General features: G+C 33.4%; 2 protein-coding genes and 1 long non-coding RNA gene across 8 annotated transcripts; 2 read left to right on the forward strand and 1 right to left on the reverse strand.

Annotated features, from left to right (window-relative positions):
- Positions 1-5,471: 5,471 nt before the first annotated feature.
- LOC106388415 (protein-L-isoaspartate O-methyltransferase 2-like) lies at positions 5,472-6,922 on the forward strand. Of its 3 annotated transcripts, none has more exons than XM_013828485.3 (4): positions 5,472-5,708; positions 5,907-6,177; positions 6,289-6,453; positions 6,533-6,922. In XM_013828485.3, exons 1-4 carry the CDS (start codon positions 5,547-5,549, stop codon positions 6,781-6,783), a joined length of 849 nt encoding a protein of 282 aa, XP_013683939.2. In that variant the 5' UTR covers positions 5,472-5,546; the 3' UTR covers positions 6,784-6,922. The 3 variants fall into 3 exon arrangements, with proteins under 3 accessions (XP_013683939.2, XP_013683940.2, XP_048631921.1); XM_013828486.3 differs by having other exon boundaries at positions 5,479-5,708; positions 5,910-6,177; XM_048775964.1 differs by having other exon boundaries at positions 5,549-5,843; positions 5,910-6,177.
- Positions 6,923-10,618: 3,696 nt separating this feature from the next.
- LOC106416419 lies at positions 10,619-12,881 on the reverse strand. 4 transcript variants are annotated; one of them, XR_007338159.1, is made up of 4 exons: positions 12,067-12,881; positions 11,919-11,963; positions 11,748-11,831; positions 10,619-11,663 (listed from the first exon to the last, which is right to left on the reverse strand). It is a non-coding gene; the product is annotated as an uncharacterized LOC106416419 (long non-coding RNA). The 4 variants fall into 4 exon arrangements; XR_007338160.1 differs by having other exon boundaries at positions 10,619-10,794; positions 11,045-11,663; positions 11,919-12,724; XR_007338158.1 differs by having other exon boundaries at positions 10,619-10,794; positions 10,899-11,663; positions 11,919-12,724.
- A 23-nt stretch (positions 12,882-12,904) lies between these two features.
- LOC106388417 (KDEL-tailed cysteine endopeptidase CEP1-like) lies at positions 12,905-14,726 on the forward strand. The gene is made up of 4 exons (XM_013828490.3): positions 12,905-13,420; positions 13,619-13,854; positions 13,934-14,074; positions 14,361-14,726. The coding sequence occupies exons 1-4, from the start codon at positions 12,979-12,981 to the stop codon at positions 14,625-14,627; spliced, it is 1,086 nt and encodes a 361-aa protein (XP_013683944.2). The 5' UTR covers positions 12,905-12,978; the 3' UTR covers positions 14,628-14,726.
- Positions 14,727-18,120: the final 3,394 nt, after the last annotated feature.

Here is an 18,120-nt window from a genome sequence, read left to right on the forward strand (position 1 = left end):
TTTTTTTTGGGCAATGTTTTTTATATATTTTAATACTCTTTTTGATATATTCATATACACCGGTTCATTCCAATCACCTTCTACATATTAGAAAAAGATAACACAATTTTAAATTTTATAAACAAATGCAGCATAAGAAAATAATATGACTGCTGAATTGAAAAAGGATTTTGATAATATACTTTTTTTTTGTAACTTAGAAATTTGTTTTTTGGATGTAAAGGAACGTGCGGTTACTGCTTTAAAACGAAAAAAAAATGGTAAATAGTTTCAGAAAAATGTGGTTAATCGAAATTTTATTTTTGCGAAATTGCAACGAGATTAAACAATAAATGTTTGACGTGTGAGCCTGGAAATTTGATACTGTTTTGAACATTTAAGAGATAAGCATGATAAATTGCTGACAGCGATCCTGATCATCATTTAGATTAGTTTGTAACAAAGATCTAGTTTGGGGTCACTCAAAATGTCAAATATGTCGACATTATGATAATATTAACATGTGTCAAAAAATAATACTTCTCCTTTCTATTTTACAAAAAATGTTATCTTGACATTTTTATTATACAAATGATGTTATTTTAAAATTCTTATACAATTTATATTTATTTAAAATTAATATTAATTATAAAATGTATTTATTTTATAAATAGTTTTAATTATCTCAAATAATATTTATTAAATAACTATAATTAATAAAAATATGAATATATTTTAATTATTTTTTTTAATTTACAGAAAAATGTCGAATTCCATCTTTTTGCAAAACGAAAGAATATATCTAAATAAAAATATGAATATATTTTAATTATTTTTTATATTTATAGAAAATGTCAAATTTCCATTTTTTTGTAAAACGAGGGAGTATAGTATATATCTAGTGACATACAATAATGTTTATTTGAATAATGAGTATAAGAGAATCTTCAACACATTAATAGTTTCACTTTTATAATAGCAGAGGTGAAAATGTTCTAACTCACTTTTATTTTTTATTCTATAATAATAAACTATATTTTTTCTATTTATAGAAAACAAAATAGTATTTTTTATTTTTATTTTTAGAAAAATACATTCAAACATATCTTCTTTGTATTATAAAATTTCTCTATTTTAAGATGAAAATGGCAAAATACATTAAACATAGTTTCATATACTTTTTGCGCAATTGCATATTTTATGCGCAACTGCATAAGTACATAAAGGCGAAAATGTGGACATAATTTTTGTCCAGATTCTTTAAAAAAAAATATTCAACAAAAAGTTGGCATACACACTCTTGCCAAAGTCGTTGTTATGTTTTGTTTTTTTAACACAAGTCGTTGTTATGCTACCGATTGAAATTTTGGTTTTTGTAATATAAAAAGTATGCAATACACAAATTAATTTGTTAAAACAAATTAATTTTTTAAACCGTAGTTGCTGGCCACCGTCTCTTTTACCTACCGAATTGAGCCACTTGTTTAGATAAAAATATAGTCATATTTAGGTAGTCATAGTCAATAGAGCTTATCAATACGCTGTGCTGGTTATTATTAAAAGTCATCTAGCAGAATCATGAAATACTACTATATGCTAATTATTAGCGGTACATTTGACTTTTATCTCTTTAATGGTAGGACCCATTCCCAAAAGATATGGAGCCAAACAAGGGCACGTCACACGTTAACAAGGTTAAGTTCTCTCTCTGTACGGAGAAAACACTCTTAAAATAAAAGAATATCCAGCATCCTATTGTTTGTTGCGTTTCTCCAACTAAATCCATTTCATTTCATATTTTCACATTAATGTTTTCCTTTTCTTTTTGAAAGAAGATTTGCAAAACATTAAACGTTTGTGTTGGCAAGTGTTATAAAATTACTGTAGAGTCTTTCTATAATCTAAACATATTTTTTCAAATTGATGGTATAAAATCAACATACAACATAGTAGAATAAAAACTCTAAGCACCATTACAAATTTATCTGATATTATATTAAGTTCCTAGAATATGTTGGATTGTGAAACTGAGAAAGAACTTTTTACATCTTGAAAATTCTTCTAAGTGCGTAATAAATATTATCCAATTCTTCAGCGTAGATACTATCTTCACCAATTGAAAATAATCAGTGGCAAATACTATTTCACCGATATGTAAGATTTTTATACATTTAATAGGCGATTTAAACGTTTCAAATTATGCATATAACGGTGATAGAATTTATCATATAACGGTGATAGACTTCATTGAATATTCGTAGCACCCATCATTTGTTTTTCGGTGTCTTTATTGCTAAATAGCCATTCTTGACCTCAATACATATATTCTTCTTTCTAAACTCCATCAATATAACATCATTTATACCTCTCACTTGTTGGCTCAACTGAGTGTCATCAATGAATATTTGAAATCTTTAAGTTGGGCCTTAGTTCATAGAGCAACGTTTATTTCCGCTACATTCAAAATCTCTTTTGAATTTCTATTTTTATTTTTAAATATTTTATCATTTATGTCTTCTATATCTAGCTATATATATACGGGCGGGATGATGAGGCTTTCATAGCTCGTCATCGTCGGTCTTTGACTCCGGGGAGTGGAGGTTTATTCAACCTCGCGCCGCCGGCTTTGGTGGTTCGCCCCTTTTCTCTGTTGGGTGCGACATAACGGGTGGTGAAAAAAGGAAGTGAAACTGAGGAAGGCAATCGCTGGAAGAGGCGATGGTGTTGAAGGGGTATGCGTTTTATACGCATGATCTGGACGTGATCCGGTGTGTGTCGGAGCGATGAAGCTGATGAAACCCGATACCTTTAATACAGTCGTTAGAGGTGGGTTTCATCGAAAAATGGTGGAGAATAGAGTTTCTCCGATTTGGCTCTGGAGTTGACGCTTGAATGATTTGATGATCACCGATATTTTCTTTGCTGGTGGTGATCTTTGGCGTTGAAGGCTTGTAGTCGTCTGGTGTGTTTTCCGGCGATACGAGGTCTCTGGCCGTGTCTCCGGCGATGAATTGAAGCGGTACCGTTCAGGCGGCGAGGAAAGAAGTGGTGGATGGGTGACGCGTGTCCCTGCGTTTGGGCTTTCTTCAGCACGTGGCGTTCATGTTTCATGAGGTGTCCGGACGCGTGTGTCGCGTTGACGGTGAATCTCAACGCGTGTGTCGCGTTGACGGTGAATCTCAACGCGTGAACGGTCACGTATGTTTGGTTGACGCGCGTTTATGTTTGTGGGTCGATTGGGCTTTAGGCCCATTTGTTTCTGTTTTGTTCTGTCCATCTTGTGGGCTTTTAGTGTTTTTCTGTGTTTTGGGCTTCGGCCCAGCACTTTAATAAAAGATGGCAAAAAAAAAAAATCTAGCTATATATATCCCCTATATATTATTTGAGAAACATTGCAACATTTTTTTTGTAGCCATGTGTCATCATTAGAATGATTCTTAGAATCTTTAGAGAAATAGGTTGGTCCATCTAAATATATAATAAACTTTTTATTAAACCATAATAAATACATTATTAATGTGCTTCATTATTTCCTTAAATAAGATTATGGAATTACCTAATATGGCTAAAGTATATATGACAATTAATGATTTTGAATAATAAAGATTTGATAAAAATAACTGTGTATTATAATTATATTTGTTTAATTTTAAGCTATTAAAATAAATTAAACAATCATAGTAACCATATAAAAATTTAAAAAAAAATATATATATATATTAAAAAACGAGTATAAATTACTAAAACTGTTAAAAGTTTCACATTCAAATTTTGTGATCTATGATTTAAAACTTTTGTTATGACATGATACAAATAATTAAAAAATAATATAAGTTGAAAGTCTCATTTAATAAGTATCAAAAAAAAGATATATAAATATATGTATCATTTTAAATTAAACTATATGCCATATAAAAATACATAAATTTCTTAGTTTTGAAATTTACTTTGAACATTTTTTGATAAAAAATTTGAAAAAATATTGATAACTTAATTTTTTAAAATATTATAAATTACTTAAACCATTAATCCCACAGTGAAAATTTTGTTATCATTAATTTAGACTTTTTACTATAACAGATACAAATGACAAAAAAAAAAGCAAAAAACATCATCTAATAAATATTAATATTAAAATATATCATATATATATTACTATCATTTAAATTTAATTATATATCTTATTAAATAGAAAAAATATTTGTTCGATGTATAAAATTTATTTATATGTTCGCATCAATTTAATTATATAAGTAGTAGATAATGACTTTTTAATTATTCAATATATATTTATTATTTTATAATATGTTATAAACATAATTATATATAAAATAATTTATATATATAATGTTCATCCCGCGCAAGGCGCGGGTCTTAACCTAGTACAGTAATGTTTCTCTCTTGTGAGGGCTCCATGTCACCAAAAAGACTGGTACGTGTCTTTCTTTCTATGAGGTTTATATTTTCCGTTTGCGTTGTTGATAGGCTTTAAGTGTTCCAAATTTGTGGGCTTGGAATGAGATTTGGGGTGACTAAATACATAAAAGCTTATCCCGTTCTGTCTTTCGCCTTCTTCAACAATGACGACCCTTCTTACTAGGGTTCTTCGTATTGTTTGAGCTCTTTAGTTCAATCGTTAATGGATTTTCTGGAAGGTTGACACGATTCGTATAATGAGAAGAATAATGAAAACAGTTTCCAAACAGGAACTTGGGTTCATGAGAAGAATAATGACAACAGAAGCTACAACTACTGAGAAGTTGGAAATTGGAACAGTAAAGATCAGCAATGAAGAGAATTATGAAGAAAGAGAGGATCTGTGAAATGTGGAGGATTATTGTTTATGATTTGTTAAAGATATCTTAACATTTGAGTTTGGGATTTAAGGATTATTGTTTATGATTTATTATTTAGGTGGTGAAGCTGAATTAATAAACTTTTGTAACTAATTTTTATATATTTATAAATGTTTTAGAAAGATTAATTTTTTATTTTAATAATAAATCTAGGATATTTATGAAAAATGATAGTAATTTATAGGTAAATTTGAAAATAAGTATCAAATATGAAGTAAAATTATTTTTTTGAAATTATGTTATATACTGTAACATTAAACCAATTTGATAAATGTGTGTTGTCTTTATATAGAATTGTGTTGGAATATTAACATTTTTGACATATATAGATCATTGCATATAGATGATAAAAGTGTGTTCATGTTTAATGTATTCGTTTATATATATATTCATTTTGTATATCTATCGTTCATCTATTTATGGTTGAAGTAGGAGACGTAATACTTAATATATAGTGATTAATAAACCAATGTGGTATAGTTTTTTAAATATTAAAATGAAATGTGTTTTTTTAGACAAATAATTTCACATATTGGGCCTAATAAGGCCTGCTTACATTGCGATAAAAAGGTGCATTAAACGAGACACATGTCAATCAAAGAATCCGAGTGTGGAAAAGGGACACGTAGTCGCACACATAAGCAACAACATCATGAAAGATGAAACTAGAACCCGAAACCATTTATTTATAATAAAAAAAAAGAGAGAACAATGCGATCTTGCCCAACATTAACTGCATATGGTCGCCACTATTGTGCGCCGCCACGTAGACTCGTCTCCTTAACCTTCACCTCTATCCACCGCCACAATTCTGCTCCGTTTCTCAATTTCAGTCTCTTCACCGCCTTTCGTTCTCCCTTCTCCCGCATGGAGGTTCGCTAAATTCCTCATTTCTCTCTCGCCATGAATCTCTGCTTCAGTTTTCTCTTACTAATTTTCTCTTTCGCTGAGATATACTCCTCTGGTATTTTGGAGGAGACTCTGAAACTTGATTCAGTTTGTCTAGAGGTATTACTTAGGTCTTAATTTGATAGTTTGCAAAGTGTTTATTGCTTTTCTTATGGATGTTAGCAGTTCCAGACCGGAACTGGTTCGACCGGTAATAAAGCAATGGTGGAAAATCTGAAGCGGTTCGGCGTGATATCATCTAAAAAAGTAGCTGAAGTGATGGAGGCTTTAGATAGAGGTCTCTTTGTACCAGTTGGATCTTCAGCTTATGCTGATACGCCCTTGCCTATAGGTTACAACGCCACCATATCCGCTCCACATATGCACGCCACGTGTTTGCAGCTCTTGGAGGATAAGCTTCAGCCTGGGATGCGCGCTTTGGATGTTGGCTCAGGTTCTTTTAAGTTTTCTTGAGATTTTTTTTTTTTTTTTTTTTTTTTTTTTTTTTTTAAAGTTTTCTTGAGATTTCAGCTTCCTTCATGGTTTTGATCGTGTCTTTTTGTAGGAACTGGTTACTTGACTGGCTGCTTTGCTCTGATGGTTGGAGCTGAAGGACGCGTTGTTGGCGTGGATCATATCCCTCAGCTGGTCGATATGTCTATCAAGAACGTCGAAAAGAGTGTTGCTGGTTCTTTGCTTCAGAAGGGATCTCTCTCCTTACATGTTGGTGGTATGTAAAACGTTGCATGTATTGTTTCAGCCTCGTGGAAACGTGTGCTGAAAAACTAGAGATTTCTCTCTTATGACAGATGGAAGGAAAGGTTGGGGAGAGTTTGCGCCGTACGATGCAATTCACGTAGGAGCAGCGGCATCAGAGATCCCTCATGCGCTTTTGGACCAACTGAAACCTGGTGGAAGAATGGTGATTCCAGTAGGAACATACTTTCAAGAGCTTAAGGTGATTGATAAAAGCGAGGATGGTTCCATCAAGGCACGTACTGAAACTTCAGTTAGGTATGTGCCTCTTACCAGCCGCGTTGAACAGACAGGAGGGTTTTGAAGAAACCAAGCAAGAACACTGCTTCCAACGTCTTAGTGTGCATATAGAGGTTGTGTATGTTCTGTAATATATTTTGATGGGTAACAAATAACAATATGTTTATGAACCAACAAAATAAATGAGAATAGTGTTCAAGAAATATAACATAGTAGTGAGTACCACTTATATTCAGATATAGGTGAAGTCCAAACATCTGAATTTAACCAACTCAAATGGATAAGGTACGATGATATTACAGCAAATCAGAAGTTTCCTTTGATTTCAAAAAATAAACTGAGATGAAAATAAGGAACGAATGTAAGCATATTATTGATGTGGCCGAATTTTTTTTTGGTCAGTACACTATACATTTGATTTTGTGAAATTATGACTAATTTTTTTTCTCTGAAAATTCATTAATAGTAGAAATTGTGATGAAGTATCTGCATCAAATTGTCACCCAAAACAAAACGGTGGCGCGGCGTGTTTGGACATTGCTCGAGAATTTTGATTATCTGTTAGGACTTACAGTGCGTAAAGACATACCTGCAGTGTTGAGTCGATTGTTCCCCTGGGTTCTTAAGATAATATGGAAAAACAAAAATACTTTCGCTTTTGAAGAGAAGGTATTTGATGTTAGTGATACGGTGAATAAAATGCATGAGGAAGCTAGGCAATGGTTTGAAGTGAACTCTAAGGAGACGGGGGAGCAGAACGGTGTTGGCGGTAGAGCCCATAGGGATGGTAACTGGAGAGCTCCCTCTCTAAGTGGTTTTAAATGCAAATTTGGTATCGTTTGGTACAAAGGGAAAAATATGGTGGGTGCGGGGTGGATTGTAATAGATTATAGAGGTGATGTCATGCTCCATAATCGTCGAGCTTTTAGTGGAATCAATTCTTTGTCCGAAGCTAAACATATCGGTCTGCTTTGGGCCCTGGAAAGTATGTGCTCACATAGGCTCGAGAATGTGTGTGTGTGGAAGTTGAAGCTCCTGAGTTGGTGGGTGTTGTGGACAGACCAGGTGCTTGGCCTTCTTTCCGTGCGTATGGGTGTGAACTTAGATGTGCTTTGGACAAACTACAGGAAAGGGAGTTAAAATATTTTGATGGGTAAGAGAGTCAGTAAAATAAGAGCCGGGCCTGGCAAGAAACAGTCAGTAAAATAAGAGAGAAGCATCGAAGTTTCAAAATCGACGCTTTGGTTATTCCTCATCTGCATTCATTTGAGCCGTGTCAACCGTTAAATCAAATTTAGCATTGACATTTCACATATACCCAATAATAGTTTCAAAAGTGATTCATTTTTATATACCTTTTAAAAGTATATGAAATTGAATAGATTATTTGATTTGTGATTTTGATGAATTTTTACAATGCCGAAAATGAAAGAAAATGGTGACAAAGAATACCAAAATTTATTGACATGAGTCAGCATTAGTTTATTTTTGTTATTGATAATATATTATAAATTATTTTATTTTTAATTTAAAATTAAGTTAATAATAATTATTTAATTAGCTTTTATATTTAGCCAAAGTCCTAATTTGGCATAAAAATAGTTTAATATTTTGTTTTTATGTTAAAGGACAATTGAAGTTAAAAGAAAATTAAAATATTTCGTAAATAAAACATGATTTTTTTTTTGTATGTTTTGAAATTACTAATTAGTTTTTTCTAAGTAATTTTCCTTTAGTAATATTATATTAATATATATAGTTATATATTGAAACTTATCATTTATTAACTTGCGGTTCAACCACAATTGACCCAAGAACCCAATAACTCAATGATCCAAAACTAATCCGGTCAGGTTTAAAAACATTGATCTTACATATTCTACAATGTAACAAACTTTTAATCTGATAACATTAAAAGTGAACAGTGGATATTTTGTAAGCTCTGATACTTAAATGTTAGTAGTTCATGGCGCTTTGAGACATTGTTTATGGTTACAAATTCAAATCGTTGCTCATGAATGTTATTTAACTGTATTCTCATATGATCTGGATTTTTTTATGATTTTATCATTCTTTTTAATTATTCTCAAAAATAAATCAGAAAGAAAGGAATTAACGGTTACATTTTAAGGAAACCTTTTTCTTGCGTTCGTTTTTGTTGTTGATTGCGTGTTTGCTGTGTGTGTGGTGTGGTGTGTCCATCGTCCCCGTTTACCTTTTTTGTTTACTTTTCTCTCAGTTTCAGATTTTGCGTTGTTTGTTCCCATCATCAGTTAAAGCACATTTTCCATCTATTTTTTCTACAATTCTTCATCAATTTAACATTTCTCTTTTGTCTTTCGACATCAATTATTATTATGCTAATCAGTCAACACGGTACGTTAGCAGAAAAAGAAATCGTACTTGGGTTCCGACTTCCGAGCGTTGTTAAAACTTAAAACTAAGCGTAATATTAAACCAGTCCATATAATTAAATATTTTGTTCTCTTTTAACATAAAAAATATTTCGACATAAATAACATATATGTATAATTAGGTACACACAGTTTTTCCTCATTGCCATTTTAGATACATAGTTTGTGTAACCAAATAAACAGTCACATAACTAATCATAATTAGGTGAATTAATCAATAATAGAGTTCCTCTTGAAGATAATTAGTTGCGTACAAGTTTTGTTTTATCAAAATTCGTGGTTCCTATTCAGTTTACACTGGTAGTTAAGTCATCTCATCACCAAAATCATCAATTATTGTTACCAAAGATTAAGAGAAAAAATGAATGAGGTTGCTTGCACAATATCACGCGGCATCAACTGATCAACATCAATTTCTATTATATAGCTTTTATCTTTATACTAGTGGTCTTCCGGCGCTACGCGCCGGGTTCGTATATTGTGTTGTCTAATAAGCTGGAATTGCATTTTCTGATTGAATTTGTAAACCACGTTAAGTTGATGTATTCATATTTTGGCCTATTCAATTTTGTATAAGAGTGTTAGTAAAAAAGTACAGCTAGGTAAAGTAGCGAAGATTTATTGGAAGGTCATTGTGTTTTGTAATAATAGTTGTCTATGGTTGATGTTTTAATTTTTATATAATTTACATTTCTACGTATGAAGTGTTGGTTGCTGTTTTTTGGATGATAGAGTGCTAAGTAGGAAAATAATTAGATGAAGACAAATAATTTAGCAGATTTTAAATAAAAAGAGAGAAATTCCAAAGTAAAGAAGATAACAAAAATGCTATTGGAAATTAGAACCCACAAACTATTGTAAGACGTGCAAGCACCATAGATTACTTTCTCTGCAAACCGGACAACTTATTTTGGTACGAAGCCACTAATCAATGCAATTAAAATGTAAATTACAGCCGCAAGTAAGAGAGAAAATATGGTGCTTGATTATACTTGATCTGAGTTTCTCCCTGTACTTGTGAATATTTATCAAATATTCTATGTTGCAGGTGGTTGTATTTTTATTGCATTTTGGGCTCCACAAATTGTTTGAAACTTATAGATAGCATGAGGGGAATAATCAATGTCCTAAAAGAAACTTTGAGTCATTAGTACATCCAAGCATTTGGCAGGTGGGAGGAACTTATGAGAGTTTGTTCTTACGTACTGAGGCTGTAGGTTGTTGAATACTCGTTGTAGACAATATTAGTCACACCCCCTTGTGTCCGCTTTACCTTCTATCTCTTCACAAATTTTGTTTGTTTCTGTTTGGATGTTGCACATGAAGAGGCTAGTAATGTTGTCTTTCAGTCAAATGTGAACATTGTAGGACTTCTGGTTGTGCTTAGTTAATTAATTGTAACGTACAAAACTTAGAATGGGCTGAACTGTGAAGCTGGTGGAAAGAATTTAAAAACTTAACAAATTCTTTTAAAAACACGGGACAAAGAGAAACTTAAAATTAATTTAGCAAAAGGTGAACAAATTGTATAAGTCAACCATGGGAGTGTACAATACAAATATTTAATTCCTGGTAACATCAAATGCAGAGCTCATACAGACCCCTCTCTGAGTAAGTGGTGGAATGCGTTTAAGGGGTGTATGCTAGATCCCTGGATCAGACTGCAAACCATTTAGAAACAATGAAGCGTTAGCAAACAAAAATAATTTTGAAAACAGTTACAGAAAAGACAAATACAATGGAAAAGCAACTCCTCCTCATCTACCAGAACTGTATCAATCTCCATAAGTTCTATTACTTTCTTCACATCCCGAGCTTCCCAAAAATAGAGAAGCCGTCTGACAGCCGTCGTCCTAGAACGACCAGCCTTCAACTGAGAGAGAGGAAGTTGAGAATTGGTCATTATGGTACCTGCTTTTACAGATAGTTTGTAAGAAAAGATTGATTGCGAGACGACCAAATCTTCGGGGTCCTCACATCTGTTCGTATATATAATAAAATAAACGGGTCAAAAAACGCAGGAAAGCTGAAAGGTTGAGGAAGTGATGAGTAGCTTTAAGTGAATTCCACCATTGACACCCAATCATTCATCGCCGGAAAGTGGAGGAAAGGCACAACTATGTGAAGGTTATACGAAACGACTAAGATAAACTCAGAAACAAATTTGCTTCTTAGGCTTGTTGACCTAATTCTCATTTATATCTCTCAACCATATGATAGAGAGAATCTATTAGTGTTGACTGTTGACCTACGCAGACAGTAAAAACTCTCAATGTTGGCCCAGATATGGAGTTGTTAACTTACAATGCAATGCCGACTGTATTTGTATTAGGCTTATGCAGACTGTCAAATTTCTCAACGTTGGCCCACAGATGGATTGATATGGTTTCAAGAAGACCTTTTGAAATAGAGATCAAACAACAAACCTCTGTTATTGAAAATAATAAGAGAAGAATGAGGTCTGGAGACAAGTGGTAGAGACTCTGATGCCGCTAAGAATCAAGTGAGGGCGAGTTGTTAATGGAAGCAACTGCATTTTAGGCATGTTCCAATTTTAATAGTCTCAACAACACCTCTCGGCCAATGATCTATCTATTAGGACAAAGAAAGATACCTGATATTGTAGCCACGATTCTGTTATTTACAGATTAATAGCCATCTTCCTTTGCTAAAAGTTGTGCATACATGTCGCCAGAGGCTATAAAATTTTCATCATCATAAGATTATGTTCTTATGCAAAACAACAACCAAAACATACTGAGAAGCGTCTTCTTATGACACATACCTGTTAATATTGATGATAAATTGCAAAGTGAGTAGAGTTGGAGAGCTGTGGCAATACATAATTAACTAAATTTCATGGGTTTTGATCTTGTGCATCCATTAGTCTAAAAAAAATATCAAATCTAAAAGTCTTTGTTGAGAGAGAGCACATGATTATCAAACGCGCCGCCTCCATTAACGCTCGACATAACACAAGCCTTCTGGTAATCACGAACTCTCTTCTCGAAGAAGTTTGTTTTACCCTGAAGAGAGATTCGTCCATGAGATTCGTCCTCAAGAGGGTGTAGATCAGGCAGGCGAAACCAGACGATCGACTTCACGCAGTGCAAAGCCATCGTCTCGAGAGATCAACTCGTTGGAGAAGGTCAAACCAGGCATAAGCCCTCGTTTCTTGAGCCAGAAGATCGAGCAGAAGCTACCGGAGAAGAAGATCCCTTATGCGCAGGCGAAGGCGATGCTCCTCTCCGCGAAGGTCTGAGATCCGTCGATCCACTTCATCGCCCACTGAGCTTTCTTTCGCGAAGCAAGGAACGCCTAATTATAGGATCCAATCCATGAAAAATCTGAAGAGATCGAAGGATCTAGTGAAATGAGAAGTCGTGGGGGAAGAATTAACTGAGATTAAATGCTCAGTTTATGGCTAGAGCAAAAATCGTACTGCTTCCATTACTCTGGTTCGACGATGAAGATTATAGAAAACCCAACGAAACCAAAACGCGTGACTTACACAAACCAATCAGCGCAACGACACGTGGCGAGGAAAGCCCCTATCTCCCTGATGACGTGGACGCAGGAGGAGAGAGACAAGGCAACTTTATTGTATAAGATTTCCATTAATTAATGTATCGTCAGTCACAAGTCACAAACGTATTTGTTGCATCCTACACGTAATTCTCAACCTCTTTTGGTATTATTATTATTTTTTCATTACATCTCGTTGTCACAATATTCTCACTCCAACATATATTCCCTATATATACAGTTATCTTGATACCTTACCATCTACAAACTCATTCTCAATCACAAAAAAAACAAAGTAAAAACATCATATAAGAAGAAATATGAAGCGCTTCATTGTCCTTTTCCTTTGCTTGCTTATGGTTCTTGAAACAACAAAGGGTTTAGATATCCATGATAAAGATGTGGAATCGGAGGATAGCTTGTGGGAGCTGTACGAGCGGTGGAGGAGCCACCACACGATAGCTAGGAGCTTTGAAGAGAAGGCAAAGAGGTTTAATGTGTTCAAGCACAACGTGAGGCACATTCACGAGACCAACAAGAAGGAAAAACCTTACAAGCTCAAGCTCAATAAGTTTGGTGACATGACAACGGAGGAATTTAGAAGATCATACGCTGGTTCGAACATCAAACATCATAGGATGCTTAAAGGTGAAAGACGAGCAACAGGAAAATTCATGTATGCAAATGTTAATGCTCTCCCAACCTCGGTTGATTGGAGAAAGAATGGAGCTGTCACTCCTGTCAAAAACCAAGGCCAATGCGGTGAGTTATCTTTTTATTGAAAATTACATCTTCACACAATAAGTCAAATGAAATGTTTTTGTAGGGAACTCACTGATTACAAAGCTGCTTGAATATGTATATTACATCGGCCAAAAGCCCATTTACGGAATAAATGACAAAAGAAATATGTAAAATGAGAACCAAAATAAGACTTAAGTTTTTGGTTAATTACTACAGGAAGCTGTTGGGCGTTTTCAACAGTTGTGGCAGTGGAAGGGATCAACCAAATAAGAACCAATGAGCTGACATCACTATCAGAGCAAGAGCTAGTGGACTGTGATACGAATGAGAACCAAGGGTGTAGTGGAGGTCTGATGGACCTTGCTTTTGAGTTCATCAAGGAGAAAGGAGGGCTAACGAGCGAGATAGTGTACCCTTACCAAGCTTCTGATGAAACATGTGACAAAAACAAGGTTTGTTACATACTACACGTCAAGAAAGCTAAAATGGTGATGAAATACAACAAATAACATAACTGTTACATTATCGCAGGAAAATGCGCCGGTGGTTTCAATCGATGGACACGAAGATGTTCCTGAGAACAGTGAGGATGATCTAATGAAAGCTGTTGCTCATCAGCCTGTCTCTGTTGCAATTGATGCTGGAAGTTCAGACTTCCAGTTCTACTCCGAGGTAAGAATAATATCACCCTATCTAAGTTCAAAAACATACTACCTCCGTCTGATTACAATTTGTCGTTTTAGATTAAAAAAAGTTGCACTTGTTAAAAAAAATCATTAAATATCCATTAATTAAGACAGTTACAGTTTTTCTTACTATTATTCAGTGAACTGAAATAATGGTAAAGTGGAACTCTGTTTCAAAATATGCACATATTGATGAAACAAAATAAGCCCTAGAAGGATATTTTTAATAAACATTGTATTAGAGATTTCTGAGGCATGCATGGTGGTCGTAGGGAGTGTTTACGGGGCGATGTGGAACAGAGCTAAACCATGGAGTTGCAGCAGTAGGTTATGGAACAACGATAGATAGAACAAAGTATTGGATCGTTAAAAACTCTTGGGGAGAGGAATGGGGAGAGAAAGGATACATAAGGATGCAAAGAGGAATCCGTCATAAGGAAGGTCTATGTGGTATTGCTATGGAAGCTTCTTATCCTGTCAAGAACTCCAACACAAATCCTTCTGGACCTACCTCCACTACGCTTAAGGATGAACTCTAAAGCTCTTTATATATATTATTTACAAGAAAATAATAAGTTTGATTATCATTTGTTTATGATGCCTTATATTTCTTTATAATAGTGTGACGTTTCTCAGTATATAAACGGAGTCTTCTGAATTTATTGCTGAATCCGTTTCCAAAACCAAAAGAACAAAGAAAGTGTTTTGGTAAATTGTGTAACTCGTTGATAATTGAATTTAGTTTCGATAAAGTAAAACAGACCCATTAGTTTAGTAGTTTGAGTAAAAATATGAATTTTGAATCCCGAAAAAATAAGATTAATTATAATACAGAATCATAATTATCTAACGTTAACAAAAATAAACAAAATTTCGCAACTATTTCTCATTTTTCCACAAATTGGGTTATGCTAAATTCAAAAGAAAAAAAAAACTGATCAAAGATAGATGCATCCCACCAAAAAGTAGACGTTTAGAAGAGTGGGTACATGAAACTCTATATTAGTACGGAATGATCATTGGATCCCAGCTCTTCACCCGAGGTCATCACTACCAAAACATTATAATCAGTTTAAAAACCATTTACTCATTGTGAAAAATCTTATTAATCTGGCGGATCATACTTGGAATATAGATTTTCTTAGGCATATATTTACCTAAATGATGTGAAAATTATCTAAAGTATGAAAGTTAGCCACACATCAAAATTAGATATAGATATAATATATATATATATATATACAATGCTTGTGGTGAAATCACGTTACAGAATATGAAACTTATATATGGATCTCTCAACCAGGCCCTGAGTTTTATGGATCAAATACTAAACCACTTTTAGTGTGATATATGATGTGGTATATGTGGAGTGGAAGAGGAATCAATAGACAAAGTCTTATTTGTATGCCCAAACATAGGCTATGTCAAAGACTCCTTTCAATCTAGGGTGTTTCCAATGTCTATTATCGATTATCAAGATCTCCAAATGATTATGATTTCAACTATATTCCATGTTTTTGTGGTATATTTGAAAACAAATCGAAACTGCAAGAATCATAAGAAAAAATGGAAAGCCACAAGAGATTTTTCATGTAACAGAAATAGAGGATACACTGTAGGATAAGGTACATATCAACGATTTGAAAAATCCAATGTTACAATATCTTTTGCAAACGGTTCAACATGAGAGAAATGTGTGATGGTGTTATATAGATGGATCATGAATCAAATAAGATAAGTTTTCAAGACAAGGATGGTTTTCCAAAACATGGGTTCTATATAACAAGATAATAGGACAATGAATATCTGACGAAATCTATCTCTTTTACATGCAGAATGTGAAATTTTGATTTAAACAATGGAGTGCACGAAGACTCTTCAGTTCTTGGAGGTAGTGTTCACAACAAAATGTTCTCAACCGATGAAGATAGTGTCTACATCGATGGAATGATCAGCTTTCACGTTTGATATGAAAGAACAACGATGTAAATAGTTATTCTCTCACTTTAAAATCCAACATATTCCAAAAATGATTTGCTCAAATTAACTTTTAAGGTACTCTCTCAAATAAGAGGTTCATTGTAATACTTAAGGATTGAGTCCACATGGAGCGTGGACACACAATAGACTAGAGATATTAAGATTAAGCTAGGTAAAATAATAAAAATCAATAATAAACAAAACAGTAAATAAAGATAGTTTGTAAACGGATGGGATTAGGTTGTTAAACTTAGGGTTTCATTAGTTCAGGTAATTGACAAGCTCTCACTAAGCCTAACTATCAATGATCAGGTTCCTAGTTAATTACTATAGAAACAAGCAGTAAGAACTATCCTATTGAAGGATACAATAATTCACCCTTGCAATTCTATAAATCACAAGTTCATTCAAAGCCCTAAAAATTTCCTAAACTTAACAGGTGATCTACTCAGACATGATAGATAAATACATAATCATAAAAATAATATAATTCATATAAATCAATAGAAAACCAATGGAGTTCCAATCAATCTCTGAATGAGAAATAATCTTCTCTCCAAACCGTAGAGAAGTATAAAAATAGAATAAAGCTTAGGTAGTGTAGCCGTCAACAATGACTTAGAAAACAATATAAATTAGGTATCAAGTCGTCCAGGGGAATTCTGGTAATTTATGGTGGCTTTTGAGCCTTAGTCGGTCTTGAAATATACTCGCCCATATTCTAGCATCAGTGTCGTTCGACACCAAGATATTACTGTCGATCGACACTCCTTCACATCTTCGACAACATCATCTCGCGAGGCAGAAATACCACTCTTCAGTAAATCGAGCATAACTTTAGATCTAACCGTCAGTTGGACTTCAAAACAGTGGCATTGGAAAGCTAAACTCAAACATATATCATGTGTCCAAATATGAGCTGAATCGCACCGTGGTAAGGCTTCCATCCATAGCTAAACTTCTAACGCATCTGCACAGTTCTGCACCTCAAAAATCTACATAATCACCAATGTTTTCTAGAACGTACTTGAACCTGAAATACTCTAAAATATACTCCAAACACATATAATAGAATCAATAAAATATTTATATCATGGGGTTAAAAGTGGTAAAACTATGGTATATCAAAAAGCAAAGAACACAATGATGGACAAACTCTTACGAAGTGCTCGAATTCTTTATCATATTGTGTACTATGTTAGTTATGTATCACTAATATGAATTTTCTAATTTTATTACCATATCCAGTTATTAATAAAAAATAACTTTTTTTAATGCTAGATAATTAAGATATTACAAACTATATGAAAAGTATTATAAAAGATTCTATAGATGATAATTCTATCTACTTTATGAATATTCACGTTTGACTGCATCATCAGACCTTACCGTGTAGAAGATTCTATAGTGTTGTTATGACTGTATTCGTTAATTTTTGCAACCAAATATTTAACAAAAACATTTTAACCAAAACGTCACTTAGGAGAAAATAAATAGCAAATTTGAGTCTTTTTCAAAAAAACAAATATCCTTTATATACTAAAGCACAAGTCACACAAGCAATTAAATTCTGATACATAGGAAATGTTTTAAAAAATTATAAAAAAGAAATGCAAAAAAAAATTGCAAAACAGTTTGTCTATTTATCGTTTAACTGATCTTTTTATAAAATTAAAAAAAAATTCCTAAAAATTCTCACACTAAACCCACGATCTCACCATTTTGGAATCGTTAATCTTTTCTCTCCTACACTTAACTTCATCTCTATTGCTTTCAGAAAATTTTAATTCTTAAATTCTGTGTGCCAGCTTCTAACTCTCTCCAAAATGTGATGTGGAAATATAAACTTTTATACAGGTAGATGATCAAAGACTTTTACTCGCGTATCCACAATATCGAATCTACAACTTTTGTTCCAGATCAACGGAATCTCTGGCGTAATGGTGGCACAACAATAGTTTTCAAAAATCCTCTCAATATATTTTTTTTTTGTTGAAATGGATGGGTAAGGTGAGCGTACTCCAAGTTGGCTGATGTACGTTAAAGCCCATG

This window comes from Brassica napus, chromosome A3, assembly GCF_020379485.1.
Source record: "Brassica napus cultivar Da-Ae chromosome A3, Da-Ae, whole genome shotgun sequence".
Taxonomy (NCBI): domain Eukaryota; kingdom Viridiplantae; phylum Streptophyta; class Magnoliopsida; order Brassicales; family Brassicaceae; genus Brassica; species Brassica napus.

Excerpts from the sequence above, each read along its gene's own strand:
- LOC106388415 (XM_013828485.3), top strand. The coding sequence starts at position 5,547 with ATGCGATCTTGCCCAACATTAACTGCATATGGTCGCCACTATTGTGCG. Across the intron at positions 5,709-5,906 it reads CTCCCTTCTCCCGCATGGAG|CAGTTCCAGACCGGAACTGG; the intron begins GTTCGCTAAATT and ends TATGGATGTTAG. Across the intron at positions 6,454-6,532 it reads TCTCTCCTTACATGTTGGTG|ATGGAAGGAAAGGTTGGGGA; the intron begins GTATGTAAAACG and ends CTCTTATGACAG.
- LOC106388417 (XM_013828490.3), top strand. The coding sequence starts at position 12,979 with ATGAAGCGCTTCATTGTCCTTTTCCTTTGCTTGCTTATGGTTCTTGAA. Across the intron at positions 13,421-13,618 it reads CAAAAACCAAGGCCAATGCG|GAAGCTGTTGGGCGTTTTCA; the intron begins GTGAGTTATCTT and ends TAATTACTACAG. Across the intron at positions 14,075-14,360 it reads ACTTCCAGTTCTACTCCGAG|GGAGTGTTTACGGGGCGATG; the intron begins GTAAGAATAATA and ends TGGTGGTCGTAG.